The 27,498-nt window shown below is 37.0% G+C and overlaps 1 protein-coding gene across 2 annotated transcripts in view; it reads left to right on the plus strand.

The window, feature by feature from the left end:
* The window catches only part of slim (scruin like at the midline), a 197,920-nt gene extending 170,884 nt beyond the window's left edge, over nucleotides 1–27,036 (plus strand). Inside the window, exons 9-10 of one of the 2 annotated variants that reach the window (XM_090369140.1) lie at nucleotides 3,095–3,234; nucleotides 26,647–27,036. In XM_090369140.1, coding sequence (XP_090225266.1) covers nucleotides 3,095–3,234; nucleotides 26,647–26,907 — 401 coding nt within the window. In that variant the 3' untranslated portion in view covers nucleotides 26,908–27,036. Of the gene's footprint in view, nucleotides 1–2,450; nucleotides 2,607–3,094; nucleotides 3,235–26,646 lie in introns of those variants that run through there. The other variant, XM_090369141.1, reaches the window with a different exon arrangement.
* Nucleotides 27,037–27,498: the final 462 nt, after the last annotated feature.

Consider the following 27,498-nt stretch of genomic DNA (forward strand, 5'->3'; position numbering starts at 1 on the left):
TATTTCAAATGAACAGAGGGGTGAAGTGGAAGTGGTTATTTTTTATTTATTTATTTTACTTTATTTTTTTTTTTGGCTGATGCTGCATAAGCTTTCTTTCTTGCATCAAATGCCTCTACTAATGCTAATGCTAAAGTATTGTTACTAGGAATATAAAGCAACACTCTAGAAAATAAATTAATATGCCAATTTAAGTCAATTAAAAACAAAAATTTAAGAAAACTTCTCTATTAGCTGTAGCCGTAAATTCTTTGCCTGGTCTCCTGTACTTTGTACCCCTAATGACAGTGGCTTTCTGTCTTCTAACTTCTCCACAAATGCAGGTATTTCCCAAGGTTCAGTTCTTTTTCCCACTCTTTTCCTCCTGTATATTAATGACCTTCTTCCATTGACTGGAAATCCTATCCATAGTTTTGCTGATGATAGCATATTGCATTCCACCTTCCAGTTTGAGAAACCTTGCCCTGCTGAAACAGCTTAAACTTCTCGAATATCTACTACCGATTCCTTAAGTGTTGATCTCCAAGTCATATCTCACAAAAGTGATTCTTCTGCTCCTATGCTTGTCTTCAACGACATTCTGATTTCTAGGCAGGATCATATATCTCTGTTGGGGATTACCCTGACTTCTAATTTCTCTTGGCATAAGCACATTACAAATATTGTCTCCTCTGCATATAAAAAACTGGGTTGTCTCTTTTGTTCTCGGCATCACTTTTCTTTCAAACAGCTGTGCACAATGTACAAATCGCAAATCTGCTCTTCCATGGAATATTATTCCCACATCTGATGTGGTATCCCCAAAACCTCTCTAAGGCTTCTAGATTCTGTTCAAAAGAGGGCAGTTAGTCTAATTAAAGACTTCTAACAGTGTCTTTCCAATTTCTGTGTCATGGACGTTCTGTTTCTGCTGCATCCTTTTTCTGTAGTTCTTCTGTGGTATGGGTACTGTTCTTCTGAATTGGCTTCTCACAGACTACCAAAACTTTTGTGGATTTCTTGATTGACTGTTTTCTACAGCAGCGTATTAGAGAAGCAAAAAGAGGAAGCAGTACTCTTGATCTGGTTAATAGCAGTGATTCTTCATGCATTAAAAATCTGCAGGTAAAAGATCCACTGGGTGGCAGCTATCACAGTGTACTAATGTGGAATTTAATGAAAGACATAACTAGTGCAATGGGCAAAGGGAAAGGCTTTTGCTTTTGTAACGGTGACTACAAGGATCTTAGTCAGTTTTTAAATACTGTCCAGTGGGATTAACTGACGATGTTACCAACAGCAATTGCTAAATGAAGTATTTGAAGTAATCAAAGAAGCTACTAGGCTTTTCATACCAACAAAGAAATACTGTTCAATGCTTAGACAGTATTTCTTTGTTGGTATGAAAGAAATACTGTTCAATGCTTAGACCTAAATGAATGTCAGATGAACTATTGAGACACGTGGCAGTGAAGAAAAGTGCATGGGAGATGCATATAAATTATCACGTGTTACAGAAGCCTGTGGTAGGTATAAATTAGTCTCTAATCAAGTCACAAAGGAGGTTAGGCAAGCTAAGGCAGATTATTAGAAGTTTGGAAAAGGATGCAGAGGAAACAGCAAAGACTTCTATGCTTATATTAACACCAGAAGGAAGGGGTTGAATCACATTGGGCCACTTGATGGATTAACTGTTTGGAATCCTGCTCAGGTTGCAGACAAATTGAATAGGTATTTTTCATCTACATTCACACATGAGGAATGCATTAGGAAAGGTAATGCCAGAAGTTTATCAAACTCTAATGAGGAGCTACGTGGCTTTGTAATTACTGAAAGTAAAGTGGATGAGAAATTGTTGAGGATGGACATAAAAAAAGTCACCTGGGGTGGGTGGAATCTATCCAGTTATATTAAGGGAGGCTCTCTCTGAACTCAAAGTGAACCCCTCAAGTAGTTGACATCTTTTCACTGTCAACTCCATCTTACAGAAATAACTTTCTCTTCCATCTCATTGAAGTTTTCTACTTCTGTTTCTTTTGAAATTCAAGTCCAATATCAACCAACATGACTTTTGTATGGGTTAAAGGTCATATTGAGCAATAGCAGTATTACCTTTATCCCATACATTTTACTGGAATACTGATAATAATACTTCATATAAAAATAATAATAAAAAGTAAAAAATCTTCTGTTCTTGGCTGTCTGGAGAAAAATAGATATTTATTTATATTTTATTTATAACTAATTATCAGGATGTATAGAAAATTTTCCATGGAATTTAACAAATAAATAGTGTTTTTAATATTGTGTGTGTGTGCGCACAGTAAACCTTCCCTTTAATGGATCTCAATTTAACTGACTTTGGAAATAGATAGCATCCAGAACCAAGCTTTTCATCTATACAGGATGTGTTGTCATAATTGCCTCATTCTGATGGTATTTACCATCAGTTAAAATATTTTCATTTTCAGAGAGGCACAACAGGAGATTAATGGAAAGGCCTTAATCCCATATAGTCCATTATTCCTTACCATCGTCTTCCATCAATCTACCTAGCATATCAAATATCAGTACGAAGCCATCTGAACCACCACCATGGGTACTTCATACTCTTCAAATTCAGATTCCAGATAAGGTTTAAGCAGTTTCCACCACCACTGTATGACAGCAAAATTTCAAGCTCTTCTGCTTCACACAGTAAGTGCAGTAAATTAATACCATATTACACAATATTTAATGTTTTCCTTATTTTATAGTACAGCACTTTTCATTACATTCTGGCAACTTCAAAATTGTATATATTTCTTTGGACTTTGACAGACTTTAATCCTTTATAGTCCATTAGACAGAGGTTTTACTATGTGCACATTGATTGGTCTTGCACATTTTAGATCATCCAAACTGTTATATGCTTAAATTTATATGGAATAAAGAAATTCATATCATTGTTGTTTATGAAATATAAATACAGTATAGTTAAAATATTGATATGGTAGACCAAGAATTTATTTGTCTCTGTTGTACTTAATTATAGACCATTAATAAGTTTTGTTTTACTTAATTATACTATTGTATTTAATTATAGACCATTAATAAGTTTCAATTTGCCCTCTAGATGTCTTTATTTCTGGTGGCCATGATGGTGAAACTATATTCCCAGATTTGTGGAGATTAAACCTTAGGACATTACAGTGGAACAAATTGCCATATTCTCTCCCCTTACCTGTTTATTTCCATTCAGCTAGTCTTGCCCCTGTAAGCTATGATGATTAGAACTTTAATAACAATGTTTATATTCACTTAGATATTTTTTAAAGAATGTTTTATTCATACCATTTTATTTTATTCATTGATAAATTGTTTTCTGTATACCGATATAAATTTTTAAAGCTTTTCTGCTTCTCATTTGTAAGTGCAGTAAATTAATATGTTATTACAACAGATAAAGCAAATACTTAAAGTTCAAGTATATTAAATTCGATTAAATCATATTAAATTAAATTCAAAAAAGTCAAAGTATATTTTAATATACTTTAAGTATTCTCAAGATAATTTTAAGTTCAAGATAATTAAAGCATATAATCTTGAACTTAAAAATTTATCTTTCCTGCAGTTATTTAAGATTATCTAATGGCTATCTTGGTGTTCATAGGGCCCAGGTGCTCCTCGTTTCAAGTTCTCACTACATTATATCAAATGTATTAAAATTAAAATGCCCTTTGTGTTAAATCTAATTTTTTGTTTTTAAAGAATTTGAAAGCATTTCTATAAATTTGATTTTGAAGTTATTTCCCAACACTTATTCCAGCATTGACATGCTCACATTATGAACTTTGATGGCATTAGCGAATTTGCTAGCATAAAAAAACTGAATAAAGAATTTATCTTAGAAATCTGTGTTTAAAAATTATTTTATAGAATTTTACTGTTGCAATAAAAACATTGAATTATGTTTGAATTATATATTTTTTGGGTCTTTTATAGGTACTAAGAACTTTAGGGCCCATCCAAAGCTAAATTTCCTAATGGAAAAGGCAGCCTTATCTAACTCCATGTAATGCTTATTGGTTTCATTTTCAATACATGAGATAACATTCAAAAAGTTTCAAAATTTTTACTATAAAATTTTATTGAGTGAACAGTTGGGCATTATTAACCTAATGGCGTGCATATGCGCGCGCTCTCTCTCTCTCTCTCTCTCTCTCTCTCTCTCTCTCTCTCTCTCTCTCTCTCTCTCTCTCTATCTCCCCCCCCATTGGTCTTCTCAAGCTTTGAAACATTCTTTAAAATTGTTTTTTTAGCACACAAGACAGCTTCAGCATTTTCTTTGATGTCATCCACTGTAGAGAAACAGTGACCCTGAAATTTCATTTTCAGTTTATGGAACATCCAGATCCAGAAGTCAGATGGTTGGGGGAGTGGGGAGACTGCTACATGACTTTTTTTTTTTTTTTTGGTAGCCAAGAACTTCTGAACTGGCATTGTGTATGACTGGATGCATCATCACGGTGCAGGATCCAGCCATCCTTCCATTTTTGAGGTCATCTTCACTTCACATTCTCACGCAACCATATCAAAACCTTAACGTAGTAAACAGCAATAATGCTTCACCCCTAGTCACAAATTCATGCTGCACTGTGCCATCATCGTCGGAAAAAACTATCAGCATCACTTTGATTGTTGGATTTTGTTGCACAAGACTTCTTGTGCTGTGGGGACATTTTTGTATGCCATTCAGATGATTCCACCACGGTCTTGTCACATAGGCAAACACCCTCTCATCCTCAGCGATTGCTTTTTTTAGGGAGCTTGGATCCTGCTTAGATTTTCTGAACAGATCACCTGTGATGGCTCTCCTACAATCTATTTGATTGTCTGACAGCAAATGTGAAACAAACTTTGCACATATGTGATGCATCCCTAAACATCAGATTGTGTTTACTGAGTCTACACAATTAGTCCACAAAAAAACATAGATCTTTTGAATCTACACACACAGTCTAACTTCATGAACAATCTCAACAGCAATCATTTGGCTATCATTTCTTATGAATTCCTTCACTTTTGTGACATTTTCATCATTTCATGATGTTGAAGGGCATCCACTGCGAAGTTCATCTTCCAGTAATTCCTGTTCATTTTTAAACTGATTAAACCACTCACATTGCTGTTTTCTTTACATCATCTCCATAAACTTTCCGTAATACTTGCAGCATCTCTTTAGCCTTTTTTCCCTCCAATTTCAAAGAACTTGCTGTTAGCACGCTGTTCAGATTGCGACATTCTGCGATCAGTCAGCTGCGACACGAATGAAGTGATCGAGCAAGTTTCCACGTGGCATGCATGTGCACCAAAGTCAGTGTCAATGCCCAATAAAATCTTATGGCCATAGCATAAACCACGGGTGGCCAACTTAATTTGTGATGTGATCTACTTTTTTCTTCAAAATGTGCCGCAATCTACTATCTCAAGAATTTCATTGCACATGGTTAAAAAAGTGAATCAACACAAATTTAAAAATGTTGTTTATAAATTTTTAAATTAAAAACAATTAAGAATTCTTATTTTAAATTCATACGTATTTAAAATTTTAATTTATGTGAAGTTTGTGTCTTAATGTCATCTGCCAAGCTTTCAAAATCGGGGATATACTGTGATAGGCCAACCATAAAAAAATCTGTATGCAAGTCTGTAAGAGTAGAGCAATTCTTCGTCTTTGTTTGTTTCAAATACGAAAAGGCCGATTCACATAGATATGTGGAACCAAAACAGGAATTTGCAAGTTCACTGCATTTTTTTACATTTGGGTACTTTTCTTGGGAAACATATTTCCAAAAGTCTTTTTCTGATGATCTGGCTTTTAGGAAGATATCATTTTGAAATGTAATAATTTCATTTTCAAGTATTATTTTCTCCATGTGAAAAATCTCAGCGACTTTTTTTTCCACAATTTACATTAAATGGACATTAAGTCAACATTAAATGGATAAGAAATATATTGAACAATGTCTTAAATTGTTTTAAAATCACCCACAACTTTCTCAATTTCAGAAACATATTTCTCACTTTTAAATCCAAAAATAGGATATTTTTGCAAATGATTGAAATTTTTTTTCTTTGAAATCCTTAGCCATTGCCAAAAATTGATATTTATATGCAGAAATAGTACAAATCATGTCACCCGCATTTTTATTTTTACCTTGTAATTCCAAATTCAGATCACTTAATTTACTGGTAAAAAATCTGCCAAAAAAGCTAGATCACACAACCACTCTATATCTTGCAGCTGCTGATAATCGTCTCCCCTTCGATCAACAAATTTTTTAATTTCATTCATCAAATTTTGAAATCTCTGTAGAAATTTACTCTGACTCAGTCACCTCACATCTGTGTGTAATATCAGTTCTGGTTCATTTTCATCGAGTTGCATTTTGAAAAGTCTCCTTTGAAGAGATTGTCCTCTGATGGAATTCAAAATTTTGAAAGCTATGTCCATAATACTTTTAGTATTTAATATTTTGGTGGCTAACACTTATTAATGGATAATACTGTGGTAACTCAAAAAAATTGGAGAATTCATCTTTTTGTCACATGCAATGAATCCTTTAAGATGCCTTGTCATTGCTTTAGCTCCATCTGTTGTTATTGATAAGAGCTTAAATAGTGATAATTTATTTTTGTCAATAACATTTTTGAATGCATTAGATATATCAAGACCTCTAGTTCTTTCTTTTAATGAAACCATACCCAGCAGTTCTTCTCTAGTGGCAGAACCATCGAAAAACATAAGAATAAAAACGAGCAATTGAGCTGTATCACTGACATCTGTAGATTCATCCAGTTGCAAAGAAAAGACACAATTAGCAATATGAGCATGCAATTTATTCACTCACATTTTTACTCATTTTTTCGATGTGTCACATCACAGTATTTCGAGATCTTGAAGAGCACTTTTAATTTCATTTTTGTTCTTAAAATTTTCAAAAAGAATCATATCTAAAACTGCATCTTTAATGAATTGACCATCAGAAAATGGTTTGCATTTTTTTTGCAAGATGACGACTCACTTTAAATGATGCTACAGTTAAATGATGCTGCTTTAGATTGTAAATTAGCTGTAATGAAGAAATTTTATTGTGCAAATAATCTGGATTCTTTTAATTTATTTTTTCTAAGGTCACTATTAAGCAGAATATTCGATTGGTATTTTCCATGGAGTGCATTGAAGTGCCTTTCTAAATTTCCTCTTTTGGGTATAGCCACGGAAGCATTGCAAATCAAACAACAACATTATTCTTTTATCATTACAAAAAGGTATTCTAGTTCCCACTTTTGATGAAAATGATACATTTTACTCTTTTTCATAGCATACATTTTGAAATCACAGGGTATTAAATTAAATTAACGTATAAGTACTGTCCAGTTATTAACATTAAGTAAACTAAATAAGATCCTTGATTTGGTCCTTGAGGTTGTCACAGACATTCTCTCAGATATGCCAGACAAGCTGTACTTGCTACCTGGGAGTCTAAAACGCTGATGGAACTGATATTCGGGTGACACTCAAGTCAAGTGGACCCAATTTCAGCGAAGTCCGGACGGTCTGTAACAGCCAAATCCTCTGCTTGCACCTTCACGATGGTGGGACTGTTAGTAATCCTGGGTATAACCTCCATGCACAAGTACATGGTGGGTGACCACCCAGGTGTGAACCAACGTAAGCAGGGGTCGAGGTGTGGCGCCCATACCACATGGAGGAACGCCGCCTCTCTATGTTACCAGACAGTACTAGGTGGTAGATAACTCATCAACCGGTGAAATACCACCACTGCTTATTGGAGGCTTGAAGTGGTGGAACTCGTGTTTAGTCTCTAGAGCTAAGTTCCGGTCAACCCTTCCCTATCTCTTCCATCATGCAGTATGATTGATGACTTTTGAGGTTATGATGAACATTGTGGCGAGATCCAATATTCCTTACATTTCGAGGGTACAGCTCTAAAACGGTGTTCGCAGGCCCTCCGCTAGTTAGTACACCGGACCGAACCTATTGGTAACTCTTTAGGAGGCTTCCGGATAGCTAGTGTATAATCTTGCTACCTCTACTCTGCCAGATGGTGACTGGGGGGAGTCCGAGTAGTGTGTATGTGGGGAGCATTGTCAAGGCCACGTTATGTCAAAGATCTGGGTATATTCTTACCACGTGTACGCCATATCCAAAAATTTCATTACTTCATATAGCATGTCCCACCCACTTTTTCTTACTGTTGAATACACCATGAATTGTCAAACTAATAGAGCAAGCTTATCTGCGAAAAGATCTAAACCTCCCAAGCACTTCCTAATTCTTTTCACAAATATACGTGGTCTCAATTCTAATCTCAACGATGTCCATTTCCACTTGCAGTCTGCCAAACTCCATATACTTTTTCTGACAGAATCTCAGTTATCGGTTGATTCAACTACTGCTCATCTCAGATGTCCAAATTATTTGCTGTATGATTCCTTTCGCCTCAAAGGTGGTACTTGTGCATATGTCCTTTCTGATATTCCCTGTCAGAGACTTGGCAATTTGGAATCTCCTCTCTTTGATCTTCTCTGGCTTAAAATCTCTCTACCTCATTGTGTCAAATTCATCTGTTGTCTCTACCGTTCTCCCAATTCCACTAATCACTTGGAGCTCTTTGACTTCCTCTGTTTGCAACTTGACTTTCTCCAGTCCAACTTTCCTAACAGTGAGGTAATTTTCCTTGGTGATTTTAATGTTCACAACTCCAGCTGGCTTCCGTTTTCAAGTCACACCGACCCAGCAGGTTGAGATGCTGAGGCTTTTGCAATTACTAATGACCTAGCACAGATTGTTCATTTACCCACAAGAATACCGGACAATCCTAATCACACAGCCAATACGCTTGATCTTTATCTCACAAACAACCCTTCTAAGTACACGTTCGAAGTGAGAGGTCCTTTAGGCACTTCAGATCACAAAATGGTGATTGTCTCTTCTCCAATGGAACCTTTATTTCATGGCTATTCCCAACCTCGTGTTGTTTGGCATTACAAGAATGCAAAATGGGATGACCTGCGAGACTTCTTTTCTTCTTTTGCTTGGTCGGATTACTGTTTCACAACTTCTGATGTCAACGTTTGCTCAGATCGTGTCAGTGAAATTATTCTTGCAGGAATTGAATCCTTTATCCCACACTCCACATTAAAATCTTGTCCTTTATCTAAACCTTGGTTTTCCAATAAATATGCTAAGGCTGCTCAAGAGAAGAATGTTGTATATCGTAATTGGCTTGTTTCTAATTCTTCAGTTTCATTTTCTGCCTACACCAAAGCTTGCAACAATTGTAAAGGAGTTATTAATCAGTCCAAACTAGAGTTTGAACAGGCTAAGAGTAGAAAACTTGCCCTAATGGTAGCCGAGCATTCTGATCTCTTGCCAAAACTATTGGCTGCAACTTTTGCCCACCTCTGTCCAAACCAGATGGTTCTGTTTTCACTTCAGCCAACGATAAAGCTGACCTGCTAGCATCCCATTTTTCTTCCAGCTCATGTATTAATGATCTTGGTAAAACACCTCCCACCATTCCCAACACGCTCCATTCAATGCCTCCTGTGGTCTTCCGTCAAAAGGATATCAGAAGGATTTTGGTGAATCTTGATGCTAAGAAAGCTCCAGGTTCTGATGGTATTTCTCCACTTGTTCTCAAAACCTGTGCTCCTGAACTTACTCCTGCTCTTTCCCACCTTTTTTTACTTTCTTATTCCAAAGGTGTTTTTCCTTCTGCTTGGAAATTTGCTCATATCCAGCCAGTTCCTAAAAAGGGTGACAAATCCCTCCCATCCAATTATCATCCTAATGCAATTACTTCTATTCTTTCTAAAGTAATGGAGAAATCGATTAACTGCCAAATCTTAAACTACCTAGAAACTTTCCGTCTGATCAACGATCGCCACTATGGATTTCATCAGTGTTGATCCACTGGTGATATTCTTGCTTATGTTACCCATTTATGGACTAATTCAATGGAAAGGTTCGGTGAAACACAAGTAGTTGCTCTTGACATCTCAAAGGCTTTCGATCATGTTTGGCATAAAGGTCTTCTAAACAAGCTTCCAACTTATGGTTTGCCAACTGTTTTTTGTAATTGGTTATCAAGTTTTCTCTCTGATCGCTCACTGAGGGTGATGGTAGATGGCTCTCTGTCTTCTAACTTCTCCACTAATGCCGGTGTCCCCCAAGGTTCAGTTCTTTCCCCCACTCTTTTCCTCTTGTATATTAATGACCTTCTTCCATTGACTGGAAATCCTATGCATAGTTTTGCCGATGATAGCACATTGCATTCCACTTTCCATTTTGAGAAAACTTGTCCTGCTCAATCAGCTTCAACTTCTCGAAAATCTGCTACCAATTCCTTAAATGCCGATCTTCAGGTAATTCTCCAGTGGGGCAAAGACAACTTAGTTGATTTCAACCCTTCTAAAACTCAGTCTTGTCCTATATCTCGCAAAAAGGATTCTTCTGCTCCTATGCTTATCTTTAGTGACGCTCCGATTTCTAGGCAAAATGATATATCTCTTTTGGGGATTACCCTGACTTCTAATCTCTCTTGGCACAAGCACATTACAATTATTGCTTCCTCTGCATCTAAAAAACTTGGGTTTCTCTTTCGCTCTCGGCGTTACTTTTCTTCGAAACAGCTGATCACTCTGTATAAATCGCAAATCCGCCCTGCCATGGAATATTGTTCCCACATCTGGGGTGGTGCCCCCAAAACCTCTCTCAGGCTTCTTGATTCCATTCAGAAGAGGGCAGTTAGGTTAATTAATGATTCATCTCTAACAGAGTCTCTCCACTCGCTTTCTCATAGATGTACTGTTTCTGCTGCATGCCTCTTCTACAGATACTTCCATGGGCACTGTTCTTCTGAATTGGCTTCTATAATCCCCGCTCTCTCTTTCAAAACAGTCCGAACAAGTGCCACCACCAGCCAACATCCATTTACTGTCCAACTTCAAACTCACAGAACCAACTTTTCATCTTCCTCATTTATTCATTCAACTGCCGTTTTCTGGAACAACCTTCCTTCGTTCATATTTCCTGAAAATTACAATCTACAGAAGTTCAAGTCCAATGTTAACAAATATCTTCTTTCATCTTCTCAACCTCCAACCCAAGCACGGTACTAAGTACTATAGGTTCTAATACCTCTCGTGTTTGGGGTTCACATAAAAAAAACAAAAAAAAAAACATAGTCACTTTATTTTGATATTTATTCTAATGTTTATTTGTGGCAAGTGAAACTCTATAGGAGAAATATCAGGTTTAAAAAAAGGAAAATGCAGAAGCTGTGATGTGATTCTTCATCAATTCCTTTTTCTTAATCATATGCTTCTCTGGTTATACTGAAAGAAATTGTCAAGGAGAGTTAGTAAACTCTTTATAATGTAGGCCTGGTTTACATGAATTTAGTTGCCATGCATGTTACCAGCATGACCAACAATTTCAAATAATGTATTTTGTAATTGTTAGTTTTATTCTGAATGCATTTCTAGTCAGGATCCTTGGATTTGACTTGCTAATAGTATCCGGCCTTGAGACTGACTAACTCAAGATACTGAGGAGGAAATCCACGACTACCAATAGCTGGTCTTGAACCCCACACATTCCACTCAGTACAGCTTAGCGCTCTTGCTAACATGGCTACTGGGACCTGCAATTGTTAGTAAGTGGATGTGAGCAAATGGATACACTCAATTTAAATCCTTAAAATGGAGTGTGGTGCAACCAGTCAACATCCTTTTACTGTCCAACTTCAAACTCACAGAAAACTTTTCTTCATTTATTCATTCAACTTCTGTTTTTCTGGAACAGCGAGCAGGGGCAAAGGCTCCTAATTATATAATTAAAATATTTCTGTGTAGTTAGATGATTAACCTTTGAATATTCATGACAGAGAGATTAAAAAAAAAAAAAGAAAACTCTGGGATATTAACTGTGTGATGGTGCCCCTAGTTGTTACAAACATGATGGCACTGTCCCTGAAAAGGAAAACCTTTCTGGAAATTTTTTTATTTTTTATTTTTGTATTCTGCTTGGGGTGTATTGATATTCACTGAGTGATCACTGAATTATGACTACCTACCTAATACTTTGTAGGTCCTGCTTTTGCCCTCAGTACAGCAACTATCTGATGTAGCATTGATTCAGCAAGGTGTCAGAAGCATTCGGGAGGTATGGCCAACCAAGCTGTGTGTAATGCAGTCAGCAGTGTGTGTATGGAGGTGATTGGTGTATCCAGACGCCTGATATGCCTTGCCTTAGTGTCCCACAAGTGCTCTATGGGATTGATATCGGTAGAGTTCGTAGGCTCAGGGTAACCCACAAATTTTTTTTGGCTGGTGCGGCATAAACCTCAGGCTTCCTTGCACCATATGGCTATTAATAATAATAAAGTCAGAACTGTGTTCCTCAAACCATTCCTGCACAATAAGTGTCCGATGGCCTGGTGCATTGTCATCTTGGACGACACCATTGCCATTCGGGAAGAAGTGTAACATAGCAGGGTGTACACAGTCAGCAAGCAGGTGATGATAGCGGAGACCACTGATACGTTGTTCCACATGCATCAGGGGTCCAGGTTCCTGCCAGTGAAACAGCCCCACACCATACAACCACCTCCACCGACCTGCACTTTCTTCTTCTGAAGAGCCTCATGTTGTTGATGCCAAATCCGCGCACAACCATCCATGGTGTGGAGTAAATAACTTGACTCATCCAACCAGCACACCTTCTTCCAGTCTTCTAACGTCCAACTTGCATGCTCTTAGCACCAGGCGAGTCTTTAACGCTGATGAACCTTGGTTAGGAGAGGATGCCATAGGGGTCTTCTGCCGGTATGGCCCATACGTGTGATGCATGGTAATGCCAGCTATTGTTCTGGGTTGGCCCATGTTGTATTGGGTAGTCAACTCTTGAACAGTGCTGTGCCTGTTTGCCTGTACGAGTTGTTGGACCCAGCACTCACCTCTAACATCAACCCTTTGCAGTTTTGCTGTTGGGTTGTTGTTTGACCATTTTGACGCCAGTCCTGGTACACTTTAACTACAGTGGCTCTCGAACACCCCCACCAGTATGTGCATTTGGGAAATCAAGGCACCAGCTCATTGATCACCCACAATCTGTCCTTTATCAAAGTCCGATAAATCCTTCCTTTTAACTACATCGCGCTCAGAATTTTACTACCTACTGAACCACTGACTCCTTATCTATGCTATGTAGGTCGGCTAACTCCGCACTCTCGTAACTCACATGGCCAAAGGGTCACATTCAGTTTTCATAGAGGTGGTCATAATTCAGTGATCACTCAGTGTATATCATATACTTTTTTAATGGATTGCATTCATTTAAAAAAAAATAATAATTAAAAAATTAAATATTTAAAAAATGTTTTTCACACCTTTTTCTTCTTCAGAAAAATTATTAATTCTGCAGAAAATTAAAAAGAGAAGTTATAGACAAAATATAAAGGTGAAGCAGCTGTTAGCCTCTTTCATTTACTAGTTTAAAAAACTTCCAAGTGCACAAAGTTTAAAATGTATGCAAGCACATATTATGTTCAGCATTTCTTTAAATATTTCTGTTTGAAAAATTTCTGAAAGTACATATTAGATATTCTTATTTACTTTAATTTTCAAATTATTTAAAAATTTATTTCGTTTTTGCCATGCTATGAAGTGCACAAAATTTGAATATTGCACACATTTCTAACTCTCTATCCCAAGTGAATATCACCTTTTTTCTTCTTTATTATTTGAAAATAATAATGAATATTTCAAATAAATCTTTCAAAACTACATACTTTGCAATCATTAGAACCATGATATCATTAGATCACATGGGAGAGAGGTTTATAAATAAGTTCAACTAGAAAGCATATAATTACAAGATTTGTTGGGGTCAGTGGCAGTCAGGTTTCAATACTGACCTTGCTTGGACTGCTCGTATTATAACTCTGGGAAAATGATAAAATAAATTTCATAAACCATCCCAAGTAAAAATTTAGGAGAGTGCAGAAAATCAGATTTTTTATCGTTAACCAACAGTTAATGCTGGCTCACTATTTTTGAGATGGCCCTCAGTGGGCCACTGCCACCACAGGGAAACTGGTATGGAGGTTCAGCTTTTACTTCTTAACTTATTCTGCAGGACATACGTATGCAGTGAATGCCATTTATTCTTCTTATTTTTTTTTTTTTTTTTTATGAAACCCTAAACATGAAAGGTATTTCAACCCATGTATTAGAACCTAAGGTACTGTGGTTCTAATACATGGGTTGAAAGTTGAAGAGATGAGAGAAGACTTGTTGACAGTAGACTTGAATTTCTGTAGTTCATACTTTTCAGGTAATATGTGAGAAGAGAGGTTGTTCCAGAAAACGAAAGTTGAAGAAATAAATGAGGAAGAAAAAAAGTTGGTTCTGTGAGTGTTAAGTTGGACAGAAAAAGGATGCAGACTAGTTGTGGCACATTTTGGGACTGCTTTGAAAGGGAGAGAATTATAGAAGCAGACTCTGAAGAACAGTGCCCATGGAAGTATTTATAGAAACAGCATGTAGCAGAAACAATGTCTGTGAGAGAGAGAGAGAGAGAGAGAGAGATGGTTCATTAATTTACCTAACTAGCATCTGGAACTATATTCCATGGTAGGGCAGATTTTAGATTTGTACAGAGTGAGTAGCTGTTTAGAAGAAAAGTAATGCCGAAAGTAAGAGAGAGAGAAAACCGTTTTTTTAGATACAGAGGAAACAATATTTGTGACTTGTATATGCCAAGAGAGATTAGAAGTTGATGTGTTGTCCTCCAGAAATCTGAGTGTGGTCAAAGATAAGCATAGGAGCAGAAGAATCCATTTTTGTGAAATATAAGACAGGATTAAGTTTTAGAAAGATTGAAAATAACTAAGTTCCCCACTGGAGAATTACCTGAAGATCAGCATTTAAGGAATTGGTAGCAGATATCCGAGTAGCTGTTTGGGCAGGGCAAGATTTCTTAAACTGGAAGTTGGAATGCAACATGCTATCATCAGAATTTGTTTATAGGTGGGTAATATAAGTTCTGTTACCAGTGAATCAACGCTGATGGAATCTATATTGGTGATTGTTGTTCAGACAGCAGGTTTCTAGATAGTTTAGGATTGCAGTTAATGGATTTCTCTATTACTTTAGAAAGAAGTAAATGCAATGGGACATATTCTGGCTGGGAGGAATTTGTCATACTTTTAGGAACTGGCTGGTTATGAGCAAATTTTCAAGCAGAAGTAAAAATAAGTGAAATAAAGTGTAAAAAGGCCACACAGAACAGGAGTGAGCACAGGTTTTAAGAATAAATGAAGCATTATACTCATCACCTGGAGCTTTCTCGGCATCAAGATTGTTAAAAATTCTTCTGACATCCTTTTTTACAGAAAACCACAGGAGTCATTAAATGGAGTGTATTGGGAATGGTAGGACATTGTTTTGCAAGATCGTCAATACAAGATTTAGAAGAATAGTAGGATGCTATCTTGTAGGCCATATCTTAAGAGGTGCAAGTAGAGAGGGACAAAATTGTAGCCAATTGCTTTGGCATGAAACCAGCATCTGCTTCTGTTTGGACAAGAAACAAATTTTCTACTCTTATCCTTGCATAAGTAAACTCTTTCATACTCTTAGCCTGTTCAAAATCTGGTTTGGATTGATTATTAACTACCTTACAATTGTTGCAAGCATTGGTAGGCAGAAATCTCCAGCTTCATTTTCTGCCTACAGAAAAAGCTGGAGATTTGGTTGCAAGCCAGTGGCAATATGTGACATTCTTATTTTTAACAGCATGTTAATTGGGAAACCAAGGTTTAGATAAATAATGAGATTTTAAGGTGAAGTGTGGAATAAAGGATTCAAGAATAATTTTACTGACATGATCTGAGTGAAAATTGACATCAGAAGATTTAAAACAATAATACAACCAAGGAAAAGAATAATAGAAATCTCACAGATTATCCCATTTTGCATTCTTGTAATAGCAGACAATACTAGCCTAGAAAATGGCCACGGGAGAAAGCTCCTTTGGGGAAGAGGCCTTCAAGTTGTAATCTGAGCTTCTTAGAGGATCATTCACATCAACTGTGAACTTGGATTGTCTGTTTGTAAAAAAATATAGTGTTGGCTATGCAGTTAGGATTATCTGATATTCTGGTAGGTAAATGAACAATCTGTGTGAGGTCATTAGTAATTGAAAAGCCTCAGCATCTCAACCAACTGGGTCTGTGTGACTAGAAAATGGAAACTATCTGGAGTTGTGAGCATTAAAATCATCAAGGAAAATTCCCTCACTGTTAGGAAAGTTGGACTGGCGAAAGTCAAGTTTCAAAGAAGGGAAGTCAAAGAGTTCCAAATGATTAGTGGAATTGGGAGAACAATAGAAGCAACAGATGGATTTAACAGAATGTGGTAGAGAGATTTTAAGCCAGAAAAGAGGAGATTCCAAATTACCAAGTACATGGAATATTAGAATGGATATTAGCATTAGCATTAGTAGAGGCATTTGATGCAAGAAAGCAAGCTTATGCAGCATCAGCCAAAAAAAAAAAAAAAAAAAACCACTTCCACTTCACCCCTCTGTTCGTTCAAAATACCTGTCCAGCTGAGCATTAAACTTATTTAGGCTATCAACCTCCACCACAAGGGATGGAAGTCTGTTCCACCAACCAACCACCCGCTGGCTAAAGGCAAATTTCCGCACGTCTATCCTACATCTGTCTTTCCTCAATTTGAATTTATGCCCTCTCAGGTGATTATTCTGAGCTAGAGGAAGAATCCAATCAGCATTGAGCATGCTTAAACCATTCAAGGCTTTATACACCTCTATCAGATCACCTCGCTGGTGCCTAGTCTCCAGACACTGTAATTTGCAAAACTTAAGCCTTTCTTCGTAAGAGCACCCCTTTGTTCCATTCACTAATCTTGTTGCCCTTCTCTGTACTTGTTCCAGCAGCTCTACATCCTTCTTGAAATGAGGCCTCCAGACCTGTATACAGTACTCTAGGTGTGGCCTGACCATCGCCTTATACAATGGAATAATCACCTCCTTATCCCTGCTGGAAAAATTCCTGTATATCATTGACAATACTCCATGAGCTACTCTTGCAGCCCGTCTGCACTGCTCAGAGAACTTTATATCTGCCTGCACAACCACCCCCAAGTCCCTTTCATTCTCTACCACTGTCAGTGTTGTACCATAGAGTTGATACGTTGCTCTGGGGTTGCTGTTTCCCATGTGTAGTACTTTACATTTGTCAATGTTAAACTTCATTTGCCACCTCTCAGCCCATCTGCTCAACCTTTCCAGATCCTGTTGCAGAAGCATAGTGTCAGTAGTGTCCTTGACAACCCTGCCAACCTTTGTATCGTCTGCAAACTTGGACATTAATCCCGATATACCATCATCAATATCATTTATAAATACAGAAAACAATAATGGACCCAACACTGAGCCCTGAGGGACTCCACTAATAACATCAGTCCACGATGAGCAGTGTCCATTGATTACCACTCTCTGTCTTCTCCCCCTCAACCACCCCTTTATCCATAGCAGCAATTTGCCTCCAATGTCACACTGCTCCAATTTGTGTAGCAGTCTTCCATGTGCAACAGTATCAAAAGCCTTTCTAAGATCCAAGTATATAATATCAAAGTTATTCCCTGCATCCAGTTCTTTTGTGACTGCATCATAGTATCCAATCAAGTTGGTCAGGCAAGACTTCCCCTTAACAAAACCATGCTGTGTCTGAGCTATAACTGAAGTCTTGTCTAAATGATCCTGCAGTGCGTCTTTAACCAGTGCCTCCATTAATTTTCCTGGAACAGAAGTCAAGCTCACAGGTCTATAATTACTTGTGTCAGCCTTTGATCCTCCTTTGTGAATTGGGGTCACATTTGCACATTTCCAGTCTATGGGTACCTCCCTTGAGTCCAAGGAAGCTCTCATAATTATGGCTAAGGGTTTGCTTACTTCCTTTGCTGCCTCCTTTAATATAACTGGATAGATCTCATCCACCCCGGGTGCCTTTCTTGTGTTTATCTTCAACAGTTTCTCCTCCACTTTACTCCCAGTTATTTCAAGATTCTGTAACTTACTGCTAGAGTTGAATACACCTCTGGCATTCCCCTCGCTGAATAACTCCTCATGTGTGAATGTCGATGCAAAATATTCATTTAGTTTGTTAGCCACCTGAGCAGGATCATCAACACTTGACCCATCAATATCAAGTGGACCAATCTGATTCATCCCTTTCCTTCTAGAGTTTACATAAGTAAAGAACTCTTTGCTGTTTTTCTTTGCATCCCTTGCCAAGGATTTCTCGTAATCTGCCTTCGCCTGCCTAACCTCCTTTGTAACTTGGTTGCATATCAACTTGTATCTATCATAGGCTTCTGTGTCACGTGTTAATTTGTAAGTATCCCATGCATTTTTCTTCTCTGCCATATGCCTCATTAGTTCATCTGACATCCATTTTGGCCTAAACCTTGAACAGTATTTCTTGGTATGTAAAGCCTAGTAGCTTCCAAGATAAGTTCTTTGAATGCTTCCCATTTTGAATTTGCTGTTGGTAACATCATCAGTTGGTCCCACTGTATAGAATTTAAATACTGTCTCAGTCCATCGTAGTCGCCTTTACGGAAGCAATAACCCTTCCCTTTACCCCTAATGGTAGTTACCTCTTTGAGTAAATCCCACTTCAGCACACTGTGATCACTGCCACCTAGTGGTTCATTTATCTGCAGATTCTTAATGCATGAAGAATCACTGCTGATAATCAAATCAAGAGTATTACTCCCTCTAGTTGCCTCCCGAACATGCTGATGTAGAAAACAATCATCCAATAAATCCACAAAAGCCCTGCTAGTGTGTGAGTATCCAGCCCCCAAATTCCAGTCAATATCTGGGAAATTAAAATCTCCCATTATAAGACACTCTGATTTACTGGCCCACTCTATTTCCCTGTACAGTTCCTTATTATACTCATCAGAGTCATTAGGCCTATAGCACACTCCTACTCTCAATTTTGATCTCCCAATGTTTATGTCACACCAAACTGACTCCACAGTGCACTGTCCAGCGATGTCGACTGGCTTCACTTCCTTGGTTTTTATGTGTTTCTTAACTAATAGCATAACACCTCCCCCCCTTCCTATCCTGTCTATCCTTTCTGTAGACGTTGTACTCCCCAAATTGCAGTTCCGCATCCCTTATATCTGTGTGACACCACGTCTCTGATATCCCAACAATATATGCACAAGTACCACCTTTGAAGCCAAAGGGATCATGCTGCAGTGAATGTTTAGGACAACTGATATGAGCATTGATGGGAACAACCAATAGACTAGTTGGAATTCTGTCAGAAAACGTAAATGGGATTGGCAGACTATAAGTTGAAATGGTCATCATTGAGATTGAATTGAGACCATGTATATTTGTGAAATGAATAAGGAAGTGTTTGGGAGGTTTAGATCTTTTCATATTGTGATGAAGGACGACATTATCACTTTTGTTAAGCTGAACAGACGTGTACTAATACATAGGGGAAAAAAAAAGATTTTGATTGTATCCACACTTTGATTTATGTTATTTTTGCCTTATCTTGATTTATGCAGGTGCTGGTGGAAGTGATTGTGTTACATTCCAATTTCTTTTTGAACTCTGTGTTGTGTGTGTAGTTAATGCCATTGCTTTGTATGGTTGCAAGTGTCATTACTCCATAAAAAAAATAAAAAAAAAGTACTGTATCTGTACCACCAATCAGAGTGTTTTACAGTAGAACTATTGTTGTTGGGTTTCAGGGACATTTGCATATATTTAACTTTTTGGGTTCTTTAGTTGATATGCCTGTTTTCTAGATGTATACATTCTAACCATGTAATCTTCTCCTAAGACTAATTCAGCCACATTGGGAAAAAAAAAACGGTAGAAATTCCTAGCATCATCTTGCCTTTTCCACCTTAGGTTTTAATATTTACTTTATTGGTTTTTTGTGGTTTGTATATATTTCCAGAAACATGACAGTTTCATTTTTACTGATGACTTTTTCAAAGAAATATTGGAGTGTCAAAAGTATTTTAAGTTGCTTGATTTTTATGGCTGTTCGCTTCCATCTTTTTATGTACAGATTTCTGCTCTGCATCAATAAACAGGACCAGGCTGCTATATTCTTTCATTGGTTATCCTTATCAATTATGTCCCAAAGTAATCACAAAAAGTGGTGTCCACTATATATACATTTTTCAAGGCCATTTCATGCATGTTTAAAATAATGTTCTGTTTATACTGTGAATTTTCTTTAAATCCAGTCTTCTGTGCAGTGCTGGGCACATGGGTATTTTGAATAAATTTCAGGAAGGATTAGACAAATCATTAGAGGGGATGTTATTTTGGAGCCACTATTCCTCAAGTTCAAAACCTTGAACAAAATGCAGTCTTCTTTAAAACAAATTTGCACTTTTCTGATCATCCTTGATGCCTGTCCAATTCCTCCGGAAGGTGTGCTGTTTGGTGCTGATCATTAACCACTATCCCAATCTTCACATCATCTGAAAATTTTGACAAGTGACCCTCTGTCCCTTTGTCCATGTGTGTCATTCAATGCATTGTCAGTTTCAATTTATGAAAATCAAGTGGGAAGTGGCCTTAATAATGATTGTTGCGAATAACTTGTAACATTAGACCAATCCGAAGAGTAATCATTAATCACTGCTCCTGCCCTGTAGCCATCCTGAGATCCATATTAGAATCTTACCCATGATTGCAACCTGTTCCAGTTTATACAGTAACTTCACATGAGGGACTAAGTTAAATGCTTTGCTAAAATCCAAATATTTCCCATAAAACAAGACAAATTATTAGTGGCAGTGGAAGGTTCCCCCCCCCCCCCCCTGTATAAGCTTGCTTTCTTGCATCATTTGTGGCTACTAATACTATTTTGCTATCAACTCCAGGATGCTAAGTATATGGGCATATTGATTACTGGGTATCCAGAATTACTTGATATATGCGATCAACTGTATGAGGCAATGGTCAGGCCACACCTTGATTACTGTATACAGGTCTGGAGGCCTCATTTTAAGAAGGATATAGAGCTATTGGAATGAGTTATTCGACTAGCTCTATTTAGAGTTATTGGAATGAATACAGAGAAGGGCAACAAGATTAGTGGATGGAACAAAGGGTTGCTCTTATGAAGAAAGGCTTAAGTTTTGCAAATCACAATGTCTGGAGACTAGGCACTTGCGAGCTGATCTAATTGAGGTGTATAAAGCCTTGAATGGTTTGAGCATGCTCAATGCTGATGGGATTCTTCCTCTTACTCAGAAAAATCGCCTGAGAGGGCATAAATTCAAATTGAGGAAAGACAGTTGTAGGATAGATGTGCGGAAGTTTGCCTTTAGCCAGCAGGTGGTTGATTGCTGGAACAAACTTTCATCTGTTGTTGTAGAAGTTGACAGTTTAAATAGATTCAAGGCAGAACTAGACAAACATTCGGAGTGAGCGGATGGGTGAAATGAGAAGGGTGTGTGTGTGTGTGTGTGTGTGTGTGTGTGTGTGTGTTGTTATTTTTTTGGCTTGCTTTCTTGCATTATGAGAGGAGTGTAGTCGATCAATTTGGCTCTGGAGGGATTGTGCAAGGTTCAAGGGGGGGTACAATTTTTCTCAGCCTGGTCTGTGCTTGTTAACAGGAGAGACTGCTTCTACAGGGATGGGATACACTTAAACAGAAAGGGTGCAAGAGTACTCGCTGATGCTATCAAGGCAGAGTTAGGTGGATCAGAAAACTGCTAGCTTGGGGGTGGATACACGGACTAATAGATTAACAGTAGCCGCTGGCAGAGGTAAAAGTGATTCTTGCACTACTTCTGTTGAAATGCAATTGAGCAGCAGCCTGGAAAGCAAGGCAGTGGGATTTCCAGGACTGCTGGGAATCATAGTGGAATAAGTAAATACATGGGCTGTGTTAGGGTAACTAAGAGTAGAAACAGGTGCATGTATACTTGCATGTACACCAATGCTAGGAGTATAGTTAATAAATTCAATGAGCTTGAAGTGCTAGTCAAGACATCAAAGGCAGATATTGTTGGGATATCAGAGACATGGTGCCACACAGACATAAGCAGAGCAGAACTGGAATTTGGGGAGAATGTATACAAAAAGGACAGAAAGTGAGGAGGGGTTATGCTGTTAGCTAAGAAACACAAAATTTAAGGAAGTGTATCCAATGATGTTTGTGGACAATGCAATGTTGAGTTTGTTTGGTGTGACATAAGCACTGGGAAAGAAAAATGAGAGTAGATTTGTGTTATAGGCCAAATGAATCTGATGAGTATAATGAGCAGTTGTGCAGAGAAATAGAGTTAGCCAGTAAATCAGTGTCTTATAAAGGGGGATTTTAATTTCCCAGAGATTGACTGGAATTTGTGGGTTGGTCACTCACACACTAGTAAGGCTTTTGTGGATTTATTGGATGATTGTTTTCTACAGCAGCATGTTCAGGAGGCAACTAGAGAGAGTAATACTCTTGATCTGATTATCAGTGGTGATTCTTCATGCATCAAGAATCTGCAGATAAAGGAACCACTAGGTAGCAGTGATCAGTGTGCTGAAGTGGGATTTACTCAAAGAGGTAACTACCATCGAGTGTAAAGGGGAGGGTTTTTCTTTCGTAAAGCTGACTACGTTGGTCTGAAACAGTATTTAAATTCTATACAGTAGAACCAACTGATGATGTTACCAACAGCAAATTCAAAATGGGAAGCATTCAAAGAATTAATCTTGGACGCTACTAGGCTTTTCATACCAACAAAGAAATATTGTTCAAGATTTAGGCCTAAATGAATGTCAGATGAACTAATTAGACATGTGACAGAGAAAAAAAATGCATGAGATACATATATATTAACATGTGACACAGAAGTCTATGATAGATATAAGTTGATCTGTAACCAAGTACAAAGGAGGTTAGGCAGGCGAAGGCAGATTACGAGAAATCCTTGGCAAGGGATGCAAAGAAAAACAGCAAAGAGTTCTTTACTTATGTAAACTCTAGAAGGAAGGGGATGAATCAGATTGGTCCACTTGATATCGATGGGTCAACTGTTGATGATCCTGCTCAGGTAGCTAACAAACTAAATGAATATTTTGCTTCTATATTCACACATGAGTTATTCAAGGAGTGGAATACCAGAGGTGTATTCAACTCTGGCAATAATAACTGAGCAGTGATAATCTTGTAATAACTGAGAGTAAAGTGAAGGAGAAATTCTTGAAGATAAACATAGGAAAGGCACCAGGGGTGGATGGAATCTATCCAGTTATATTAAAGGAGGCGGCAAAGGAAGTAAGCAAACCCTTAGCCATAATTATGAGAGCTTCCATGGACTCAGAGAAGTTACCCTTAAACTGGAGATGCGCAAATGTGACCCCAATGCAGAAAGAAGGATAAAAGGGAGAGACGGGTAATTACAGACCTGTTAGTTTAATTTCTGTTCCAGGGAAATTAATGGAGGCACTGGTTAAAGAAGGATTGCAGGATCATCTAGACAAGACTTCAGTTATAGCTCAGAGACAGCATGGATTTGTTAAGGGGAAGTCTTGTCTGACAAATTTGATTGGATACTAAGATATAGTTACAAAGGGACTGGATGCAAAGAATAACTTTGATATATATTTGGATCTTAGAAAGGCTTTTGATAGTATTGCACATGGAAGACTGCTGCACAAATTGGAGCAGTGTGGCATTGGAGGCAAATTGCTGCTATGGATAAGGGGATGGTTGAGTGGCAGAAGACAGAGAGTGGTAATCAATGGACACTGCCCTTCATGGACTAATGTTTATTAGTGGAGTCCCTCAGTGTCCATTGTTGTTTTCTGTATTTATAAATGATATTGATGATGGTATATCAGGCTTAATGTCCAAGTTTGCAGATGATTTGAAGGTTGTTAATGACAGTACACTGCTGCAACAGGATCTAGAAAATTTGAGCAGATGGGCTGAGAGGTGGCAAATGAAGTTTAACATTGACAGATGTAAAGTACTACATATGGGAAGCGGTAATCCCAGAGTAATGTATCAACTCTGTGGTACCACACTGACAGTGGTAGAGAATGAAAAGGACCTGGGGGTAAGTGTGCAGGCAGATATGAAGTTTTCTGAGCAGTGCAGACAGTCTGCAAGAGTAGCTCATGGTGTCTTGTCAATGATATACAGGAATTTTTCTAGCAGCAATAAGGTAATTATCCTCTTGTATAAGGTAATGATCAGACCACACTTTGAGTACTGTATACAGGTCTGGAGGCCTCATTTTAAGAAGCATGTAGATCTGTTGGAATGAGTACAGAGAAGGGCAATAAGATGAGTGAATGGAACAAAAGGTTGCTCTTACGAAGAAAGGCTTATATTTTGCAAATTACAGTGTGTGGAGATTAGGCACCTGTAAGGTGATCTGATTGAGGTATATAAAGGCTTGAATTGTTTGAGCATGCTCAATGCGGATGGGATTCTTCCTCTTGCTCAGAATAATTGCCTGAGAGGGCATAAGTTCAAATTGAGGAAAGACGGTTGTAGGGATAGAAGTGCGGAAGTTTGCCTTTAGCCAGTCGATGGTTAATTGCTGGAACAAACTTCCATCTGTCGTAGAAGTTGATAGCTTAAATAGATTCAAGGCAGAACTTGACAAACATTGGTAGCGAGTGGATGTGTGAAATAAGGGTTTTTTTTTTTTTTTTTTTTTTTGGCTGATGCTATATAAGCTTGATGTGCCTTTGCTAATGCTAATATGTGGGTTGGAGATCTGAGAAATTAGTACCTTAGAGGAGACTTGATTGAGTTGTTTAAGGATCTGAGAGGCATAAGCAAAATGAATAAGGATGAAATTTTCACGGTTATAAATGATTCTAGAACTAGGAGCCATAATTTCAAGTTATGGGGGGAGTTGTTTAGACTGGATTGTAGGAAGTTTTATTTTAGCCAGTGAGTTATAATTTGCTGGAATAAGTTACCTACCTACATGGGTGGTAGAGGCTGACAGTCTGGGTAAATTGAAAGGTCAGCTGGATAATTACGTAAGGGAGGAGGGAAATGCATAGGTTGTCGATTTCCTTTTCTCATTAATTTTTATTATTATTTTTTTAAAATTTTCTTCTTGTTATTATTAATTTGTTTTTATTATTTTATGTATTTTTTGTTATTTTATTATGATTATTATTATTATTTATTTATTTATTTTATTATTATTATTTATTTATTTATTTTATTATTATTATTATTATTATTTGGCTGGTGTAGCATAAGCCACATAGGCTTCCTTGCATCACGTAGCCATTACTAATACTAATACTAATTTTCTGTCCTATGAGACTAATAAGCTTTTATTTATATCTCTGCATACTCCTCCTTTGGTGAATTTTCTTAATATAGTAAGGCTCCTGTAGTTGATGATCTATACCCAGTAATTTTGTGGGAGGCAGCAAGAGAGTGCAATGAACCATTAAATTAATTTTAACCATTAAGTTAATTTTAAGGTTATCTTTGGACTAAGGAAATTCCATTGTAGTGGAGTGGAGAAGTGCCAGCTTATCACCAATACATAAAAGTAGTTTCAAGAGTACAGTTAATAACTACAACCGGTAAGTCTGACTCCAGTGGTAGGAAAAATTTTGGAGACAAGATTAAGAATGTAATCCTGGGATATTTAAATAGAAGACATTCTGAAGGACAAACAACATGGTTATGTTAAAGGAAAAGTAATGTTTAACTAACCTGGTAGGCTATTTTGATACAGTTACTCACGAGTTGGGTGCAGGAAACATTTAATTTTTTTTGGATTCAGTCCTTCATGAGAGCTTATTGTATAAGCTGGAATGTATTAGGATTACTGGCAAGGTTCTGAAATGGATTGCAGGGCAGAAGGCAGAGGTTCATGATTAACGGATATTCTTCAAATTGGCATAATGTCAGAAGTGGGGTCTTCCAGGAATCAGTCCTTGGACCAATTATGATTTTCATAAGCAACATTGACAAAGGGGATGACAAAGGGCAAGATGTCGAAATTTGCAGATGATATAAAGATTGGGGTTGCTGTCATTAATGATCCATGCTATGGAGCTCCGAATAATTTGAATAGGCTTTAAGAATGGCAAGAAAAGTGGCAGCTGTGTTCTAATGCAGCAAAATGGTGCATTAGAACACAGCACCATTATATAACTATATGAAATATAGTTATATAACTCAATGATAACTCAATATATGAAACCACAAATAATGTGGGAACAAATGTAGAAGTTTTGTTCTTAAATATAAAATTGTGATGATGGAAAATAGAAAAAGTTATATATTTTTTTGTGTTCTATTGTTGGTTTTTTTTTTTTTTCTTAAAACAGTTGTAGGCAAAATTTACACTTTAGAGTGCACATTACAAATTTCTCTTTAAATAATGCTGCTTTTATAAATTATAATAATTATGCCTAACCCATCTAAATTGTTTTTAATTTATCTTTGCCAACATTTTTTAATGACAACTTTCTCTTATAAAATTCACTTTTGTTATTTGCATTTAAATAAATGTTTTGTTTTATAGAATGGGCAAATGTTTATTTTTGGAGGAGTTACAAATATTGAAGAAAATACTAGAACAGATGAGATGTATTCTGTGTGGTTAACTATTCCATCTCTCCAAGAAATATGCTGGCAATCTGTACTTCACTATATTCCACATATATCATACATATCACCACAACATTTATTAGAAGTTGGAGTTCCATCATTGCTGTTGTCTAGGGTAAATTTTGTGAATGAAGATACTTCAGAACCTATCACCTCTGAACCTGTGATGCCTTAAATATAGTTGTCCATTGCATCCCACATTTTTGTATATAAATGAGTAATAGCAGAATTATCATTAATATAGAAAACTTTTTTTTTTGTAATTATATTTAAATGGAAAATCACAACGAATATGTATATCAGTATTAAATTTGAACCAGTTTGTTTATTTAAATGAAAATGGTGTTGGAACATAACCTGAGGAATAAATTGAAAAATCAGCTTTGTTATAGATATTTGCTTGTTAATTCATGAAACTCTACATTTCATTCTCTGATCAAATGAGTGATATAAGAACCTAATGGACATTTATGCATTCTTAATCTCATAACCATCATAAAAACTTTTTTCAAACTCAAAATGTATATATTTATTGCAATAAAATCATAAGTATTTCTCTTGTGTTATGATTTTTAATTTTGAAATTACAGTATTTGAGGCAAATAATGCACATTAAACATAACAATACCACATCCTTGGCATTTGCAAAATGTGGTACAGTTGCACCTGAAAATAGGGCAAATATGGAACCTTCCCTTTCTGGATGTTGGAATTTTCTGAATTTCAGATGGTCACATATCATTTATAAAAGCAAAAAATACTGCAT

The sequence above is a fragment of the Mastigoproctus giganteus genome, chromosome 2 (assembly GCF_048544385.1).
Source record: "Mastigoproctus giganteus isolate SK-2022 chromosome 2, ASM4854438v1, whole genome shotgun sequence".
Lineage (NCBI taxonomy): Eukaryota > Metazoa > Arthropoda > Arachnida > Uropygi > Thelyphonidae > Mastigoproctus > Mastigoproctus giganteus.